Source organism: Triticum aestivum, chromosome 5B (genome assembly GCF_018294505.1).
Source record: "Triticum aestivum cultivar Chinese Spring chromosome 5B, IWGSC CS RefSeq v2.1, whole genome shotgun sequence".
In the NCBI taxonomy this organism is placed as follows: Eukaryota; Viridiplantae; Streptophyta; class Magnoliopsida; order Poales; family Poaceae; genus Triticum; species Triticum aestivum.
Window position 1 is genome coordinate 584,869,736 of NC_057807.1, and position 7,842 is coordinate 584,877,577.

Below are 7,842 nucleotides of genomic sequence, written 5' to 3' on the forward strand. Positions count from 1 at the left end.
TTCCTTTTCTTTCACCACAAATGATGCTCTTACTCTCATCGTCACTAGGGTAGTAGTGAGGGTTCGTTTAGCCCACATATCCTTTTCCGCGATGCCCCCAACTACGTGCTCGGTCGAGGATAAAATCTCTGATATATGTAGTAGCCCCGTCACAGCGGCAACTTGGCCACTTGCTCGCCTCCTTGGAGGCAGCTTGTCCTGGGTCTGGCAAGGCGATTGCTTGCTCCTAGCATAGGAGGTTTCTACATGCACAATACAGAAGGTGAAGAAGGCTGTCAGGACCATAGGCAAGAAAAGTGGCGTCATTGGTAAGGCATCACTGACTGCTTAATGAAATATACTCAGTTCCGTCATCCTCCATCTCCATCTGGCTCATCTCCGTGGATTTGGTGGCATCCGATGTATTCAATCTTGATTTCGTTGAGGGTTTCTTCGAGACATTGATGTGCGAGGGTTCGTGGTTGTTACATGTTATGTATGTTTGTCGGGTTGATCGTGGGGTCATGGAGTTTGTTTCTTAGCAAATAATTTGCACGTGTTCTGTATGATGTTTTTTCGTCCGTTTTTTGTTAATTAACTTTCTCTTCTTCTTAATTAATTGATGACCCAATTTTTTTGCCACCGTTTCAAAAAAAAAAAACAGTAACCAGTACAGCATCGTAGCACTGAGAAGCAGTGTGGCCACCCAGCCACACTCCCGCTCTCCTCTCCCCCTCTCCTTCCCTGCTCTTCCTGTGGCCAGATCGCTACTCTGATCCATCCTAGTCGTAGCCGCCCTTCCTCCTCGTCGCCAATTAAAAAGCCTACGGCCCCGGAGCAACTCGCTCCGAGCTCCACAGCCTTTATTCCCCAATTAAACCTTCGATTCCAAAGCTTTTAAGATGCGGCTAGTGGCACTCCTCTCCGAATCGGCCGTACCGATTCCATTCCTAACCATTTGAGTGTGTGCGTCGTGGTAACTGAGACGGCGGCAGGCAGGCAGGCACGCAAAAGAGCGCCTCCGTCTTCCCCCGCTCTCACGTGATTCACACCCGCGCCCTCCCCCCTCCTCGCCTGCCCCGCCGTCTAGCCTATATATCCAGTCTGGCCAAGCCAAGCCCTCAGCTTCTCTGCTACTACCTCTCACTTTCTCTCGAACCTGTCCGCCTGCCACCGGTCCTTACACTGCTTACAGTCAGGAGAGTGAGCTCGATCGCTCGGCCATGGTTGAGGCGGCAGCTGTAGTGGCAGAGGAGGAGCATGACGCGGCGGTGCGGGAGTACGACGACGTCCGCGACCGCAGCGGCGTGGAGGAGGTGGAGCGGGAGTGCGAGGTGGGGTCCAGTGGCGGCGGCGGCGGCGAGATGTGCCTCTTCACGGACCTCCTCGGCGACCCGCTCTGCCGCATTCGCAACTCGCCGGACTTCCTCATGCTGGTACGTAAGTGCGTATACCGGTATACGCACGAACGCACGCTCGGAACACCGACTGGCTGCGTTTTCCGTTCATACACTGTATATCCGTTTTGCTTTTTTCCTCCTCTCGTTTAATTTCCTGTCGCTTCGGCGTTGGCCCACTCCCGCCTCTCTCGAAAACTAATTAACTCGAAACGCATGTTTGAACCGCCCTGATATGGAAAGGTCGCGGAGACAGCAACCGGCAGCGGCGGCGGCGGCGGCGCGGAGATAATCGGCCTCGTCCGCGGCTGCGTCAAGTCCGTCGTCTCCGGCGGCTCCCACTCCAAGGACCCCATCTACACCAAGGTCGCCTACATCCTCGGCCTCCGCGTCTCACCCAATCATCGGTACGTATAATCTCGTTACCATCGTCATCAAGAAAGAAACATGCAACTTATTTGAACGAACCAGACTGTAACTTGGAACGCTATGGAATGTGCGCAGGAGGAAAGGGGTGGGGAGGAAGCTCGTGGAGAGGATGGAGCAATGGTTCCGGCAGAAGGGCGCGGAGTACTCGTACATGGCGACGGAGCAGGACAACGAGGCCTCCGTGCGCCTCTTCACCTCCCGCTGCGGCTACTCCAAGTTCCGCACGCCGTCGTTGCTCGTGCACCCGGTGTTCCGCCACGCCCTCAAGCCCTCGCGCCGCGCGTCCATCGTGCGCCTCGAGCCCCGCGACGCCGAGCGCCTCTATCGCTGGCACTTTGCCGCCGTCGAGTTCTTCCCCGCCGACATAGACGCCGTGCTGTCCAACGCCCTGTCGCTCGGCACGTTCCTGGCACTGCCGGCGGGCACGAGTTGGGACGGGGACGTCGAGGCGTTCCTGGCCGCGCCGCCGGCTTCGTGGGCGGTGCTGAGCGTGTGGAACTGCATGGACGCCTTCCGCCTCGAGGTACGTGGCGCACCCCGCCTGATGCGCGCCGCGGCCGGCGCAACGCGGCTGGTGGACCGAGCGGCGCCGTGGCTCAGGATACCCTCCATCCCGAACCTCTTCGCGCCGTTCGGGCTCTACTTCCTCTACGGCCTGGGCGGCGCCGGGCCGGAGGCGCCGCGGCTGGTGCGCGCGCTGTGCCGGCACGCGCACAACATGGCCCGACGCGGCGGGTGCGGCGTGGTGGCCACCGAGGTCGCCGCCCTCGAGCCCGTCCGCGCCGGGGTGCCGCACTGGGCGCGCCTCGGCGCCGAGGACCTCTGGTGCATCAAGCGGCTCGCCGACGGCTACAACCACGGGCTGCTCGGCGACTGGACGAAGGCGCCGCCCGGGAGCTCCATCTTCGTCGACCCCAGAGAGTTTTAGCTTCATTTTCAGTTTTCCTTAATTAGACCATGTAGTTTTTTTTTTTGCTCCTCCGTCTGATCCGGCCTGCTCCTTCCAGAGCACTGTGCCGTGCCAGTGTTCCCTCCCGAACCTTCTGAGTTCCAAGGACGCAGTACATCACATTTTGCCGTACGTACGTAGAGTGCTCTCTGTTTCAACTTGTTTACGTTCAGATAGATGTGCGGTTACAGCTCTCTGCAGGTCGAGCAGAGAACATGAGCTGCTGCTTTTTTGTGCGGTTAACAGCAACTTTGTCGACAGAGCTGTGTAGTGTAACAGACCAGAGTGAAAGCCTGGCGGCCTTTTTGGTGCCTTTGGGCCGCTTTTTTTGCTTTCCGTGGCATTACTGACTGAAACTTCGGCCCGCTTCGTAGATTTGCTCCCCTTCCCCGTCTATGTCATCAGATCCTGCTTTTGTTGGTTCGATGATGAGGCCGGGACAGTGCTCTCGACTCCGGACTTGTTCTGGATTCCGCTGCGTGGTATACGTGTAGCCCGCAGGCTTGGCTTCACCGACCGGCCCCCCTAGGCCTTGTTCGTTTAATCCTCCTCCCAAGGGGATTGGAGTGGATTGGAGAGGAATTTGGCTTGTAGGGGATCTAATCCCCCTCACAAACCACCTCAACCGAACAAGGCCCCACTGGAGTTGGAGGTCGACCGTGGGGATTCACAGAGCAGCCGACAACAGAGCAGGATAATGAGCCCGGGACATTTGCTAGTGGGATGAAATTCGATAATGATTCCCCTTTATGTCTTTTAGTACTCCGTACATAGTACTGCTACTCTGCTAGTATCTTTTCCCCCCGGCATATGTCGAGTTTTTCACACATGTTATCAGGGTGTCTGGCTCGGTTTGGTTTAGAAAACCATTGCTGCTAGAATCAGCAACGTCCAAACTGGTCTGGTCGTAAACCGAAACCGGACGCACCTAAGTAATGATTGGCCCCGTACCGTGCAATCGACACACAGAGAGTGATGCATGCTGGTAGTAGTACGATCGGGCGGCTGATACTGTTCCTGCGCTACAGATTTGCAGGTGTCATTGCCAGTAGTACTGCAACAAACTGAACTCCCTGGCAGTATGTCCAAGACTTTCCCCGGCGGCGGGTCACGGCGAATTGACTCCACAGAGCAACCAGCAGACGTGAGCGCACGGACTCCACACGACGGCGAGCGCGAAAGGGACGCCGGATTTATCAGGAGGTGGCCGCCGTGCGCCACATACGTGAAGATCGACCGCGATCGCTTGCTCATCGGGTCGCCGTCGTGTGTCTCCCAAGTGGATCCAGGTTAAATGGAGCACGGATGTTGACGAGGAGGAGAAGGCCCCGGGCCCCCGGCCAGTGCGTGCACTGTGAGTGTGCCCTGGTCGACCGACTGCCGTCGCGTCCAGACGTGCGCCGTGCGTGCTGTAACTGTGCTCGTCCGTCCAGCGGTTACTGTCTGCCGACACACAGCCGCCTCTGAATTTACGACGGTGTCGTCGCGCCGGTCAGGACCGCCGCCGGATTTAAAGTCCAGCGTCTTTTACCTACTAATCATTCGGGTTCAGCCTATTCGCTAACGAGAGGAGTAGCTTGGTACCGTGGTCGGCTCGTCTGCCAAATGGCGAGCGAGCGAGCGCTGCTCAAAGTCAATAAGAGCTTACTTTTTGCATGGGCGCATGCACCGGGCCAGCGACTATAGCTACTGGGTCTGGGAGTAGTGTGATGCAACCGTCACGACCTCAGCTGTGAAACTGTTTTTGGAAGAATCATGTTACCTAAACGAAAACAAATATAAGGATTTTGTGAGAAAACCGAATGACCCGGATCCCGTCCATTTTGGATCGAACGGCGTCAGCTCATCGAGTGGTTGCAATGCGAGCGAACCACGCGGTGCCTTGTGTGCTTCTAGCTGTGCATCCCCCCTCCTCCATTCCGCGTGTCTTTGTCAGGTGGGCCATATTCGTCATCGCGCAGTTAGCCAATCGACATACGCCCCCCCCCCCCCCCCACACACACATTCATTTCAGGAGAGGGGTTGTACGAATTTTGGGTAACCGTGGTACACTTGCCATTACTCACCGTCTCACGTTCATCCGCGGCTGAATCAGCGGGACTGTAGTCTGTTTCTGCAGCGGGCGGTCAACAATGACATTCACACCCCCTGATTTCTGTTTGCGTGATCCATTTGCCCCTCCTTTCCTCCACCACTTGTGATTGTCTTTGTGTTTGCGCGGGTTTGTGGACATTGGAGCGTGGAGTGGTGTTGTTAGCTTTCGTGGGATGGCTGGTGGCAGAGGAAGTATGGGCCGAGGTCGGTTCAACCGGATTTGGTCGGTGATGGGTGGCGGTGATGTTTGGGCTTTAGAGTTTCTAACCCCTAAGGATGATTTCAAATGACATGGTCGTTTTGTTGCTTAATCCGGCTGTGCATGATGGATTTTATTGTGTGTGAGTGCACATACTTCGGATGACAAGCAAATTTAGACTAGGGGAAGGTGGTTTTGACATTTTGTACCAAGAAATTCATTGTTCAAGAGCTTGGGATCCATGTTGCTGACAAGGGCACCAGTGAAATCATTCCACTCGCCACTCGGAAGAAACATGATTCGCGCAGGTGATCTATCACTGTATTTTCACTTCCTTGTTTCAGTTTTATTTTTTGTCATTTTTAATTTTACAAAGTCACCCCCTGGTAACTTGCCCACTCTTCCGATGATAGCATACATACTATGACCTTGATACATCCCTGCATCTGTATCCTATCGCCTGCTAACTTCTTATTTTGTCCCGAGCACTAACCATTGTGAACCTTGTAACTATGTCATTTTTTATTAAATGTGGTATTACATATTTTGTTTTTTATAACTGGTTATAACATACGTAAATTTTCCTGGTAACTTCCCTTCTCTTCCGATGATATCATACATAATATGGCCTGGTAACCCCCCTTTTCTGTCCTGATAACTCCACCATTCCTTACTGGTAACATTCATAATAGGGCCTGATAACTTCTCCCATATATTTCTACAATATCGCCTATGGTATGCTAAACTAGCTTGTGTATTGACTACTAACCATACATCATGACTTATCACTACTAACTATTTTTTCTCGTTATTTCTTGCAACTTTATCACTTTTTTTCATGTCCCCAACTTACTTTGCTCACAACATTGTTTTAATATTATTTTTTGTAATCTTGAAAGATCACTGTGTTCGAGTTTATGATGTTGAGCTTGATGATGATGAAGTGGTCATGTGGTGGTAAAAGTTTGAACATGACAATCGAGCAGCAAAAGGAAAAGTTGTTGTTCAAGGAGGTAATTATCAAGTTAATTATCACCTTTTCACCATTCCAACCCCGCCAACTTCCTTTAATTCTACCATGCTAAACTACTGACCCCTGCCCATGACACCTGACAACTTATCCCACCTTGATAAGTTCCTCATACATACATTGATAACTTCTGTTGTCTCACCTTGCTAAGTACTATAACCATGTCATCCATAATGATTTGCATACTAATCTCGACATTTATTTATTTTATGTTAGTCGTACACCTTCTTGATGAACTATACAACTAAGATCATTCACAAAGCCTCATGTTTCCTACCTCAGTCTTACCACCCCCAAAGAGCATCAAGTAGGCAGTGCCATGCATAAATAATTAATTCAGAAAGTTAGGGGTACCCACCCATAACAATATCTTCTACCACCATATTCTTTCCTCACACCCAGTGTGGATGAGGAGGCTATTTACTATCAAACATACAAGTGGTTCCACCTCCAAGATTAACGATGACTATTTGTTTTTTCTTTTTTCTCATAAAATATATTTTTGTATTCCTCTTATACGTTTTTTCCTTCTAACCCAATGTCAGGGTTGTTGACATTGATGGAAGGTGGGTAACGTTTCGTGAGCTTGTCGACTCTGTGAAAGAAAGGGGGCAAATTTCAACGATTTTGTTGAGTTACATATTTGTATTCTTCAGTACATAGAACTTCCAAATAAGATTATCTTCCGTTGGTTGTTGTCCGTATATATGCTTGTAGGATGAATAGTACACTCTTAATCACCAAAATGAGGTACTATTTGTTTGCCGGAATTTTTATATCTTGAGATTCTTTTTGCTGCCATAAACATGTTACAATCTTGGCAAGTTATTGTTGTGTTTGTCACACACACCTCTTCCCCCAATCATGATAACATTACTAGCCCAACATTGGTAAGTTTCCCATTACTGCCCTGATAACTTTAGGCTTTTCTTGTGTCATACAATCCTGATAACTTCCCAGCTAAAGCACGAATGTTTTCAACATGCCTTTTTGTATCAGTTCCCTTTACAATAGCTTATATTTCCATCTCTACCAAATTGGATAATTTTTTACCATGGCATGTTGATGCCATGTCACGACACCATGACAAGTTTCATGATTTTTAGGCGAGTTTTGGATTTACAGGAATTTTGAAACCAAGTTTCTCAATGTTTTTGGCCGAGCCACAACGCCCAGATATTTGAAATTCATTCTCATTTCTTGCATGTGACTGGGACCTAAACATTCACCCAAGGACACATATATGATTTTTTGACCCATTTTGGTGCACTGGAGCATGCTTATAGTTCAAATTTTAATTATGCACATTAAATGTCTAGAAACTCAAATAATGTATAAAATGGCCAAACAAATCCTGAGTAATTTCAAATTGTAACACGGCGCTCCTATAGTTGCATGTTGCCTCCGTAAAATAAATCAAGGCGGGAAGAGGCAGCGTATGTCATTTCACACATAAAGGCGACACGTTCCTGTGACGCCCGGGTAATTAAGCTACAGTGATCCTCTGCTAATGGTGCCACGTCACCTCGTTTATAGTTGCTAATCTCGAGTTAGTTCGAAACCGATTCAAATTCAAATTCAAAAATAGGCAAACAATAAAAGTTTTCAAATATTAAAACTAAAATGTTCGGAGTGAACCAAATATTGCATAGATAATTATGGTGGAGAAACCACACTTTTATAAAATGTTTAAATACTGTTAAATGAATAAAAGAGTAGCAAAAACAATTATTTTAATGCTTTAAAAATAATAAACATTTTCAAA

At 49.8% G+C, this 7,842-nt stretch overlaps 1 protein-coding gene across 1 annotated transcript; it reads left to right on the forward strand.

Moving 5' to 3' along the window:
* The first annotated feature begins 814 nt into the window (after window positions 1-814).
* On the forward strand, window positions 815-3,034 carry LOC123113416 (probable N-acetyltransferase HLS1). The gene is made up of 3 exons (XM_044534643.1): window positions 815-1,415; window positions 1,620-1,783; window positions 1,881-3,034. Exons 1-3 carry the CDS (start codon window positions 1,203-1,205, stop codon window positions 2,731-2,733), a joined length of 1,230 nt encoding a protein of 409 aa, XP_044390578.1. The 5' UTR covers window positions 815-1,202; the 3' UTR covers window positions 2,734-3,034.
* Window positions 3,035-7,842: the final 4,808 nt, after the last annotated feature.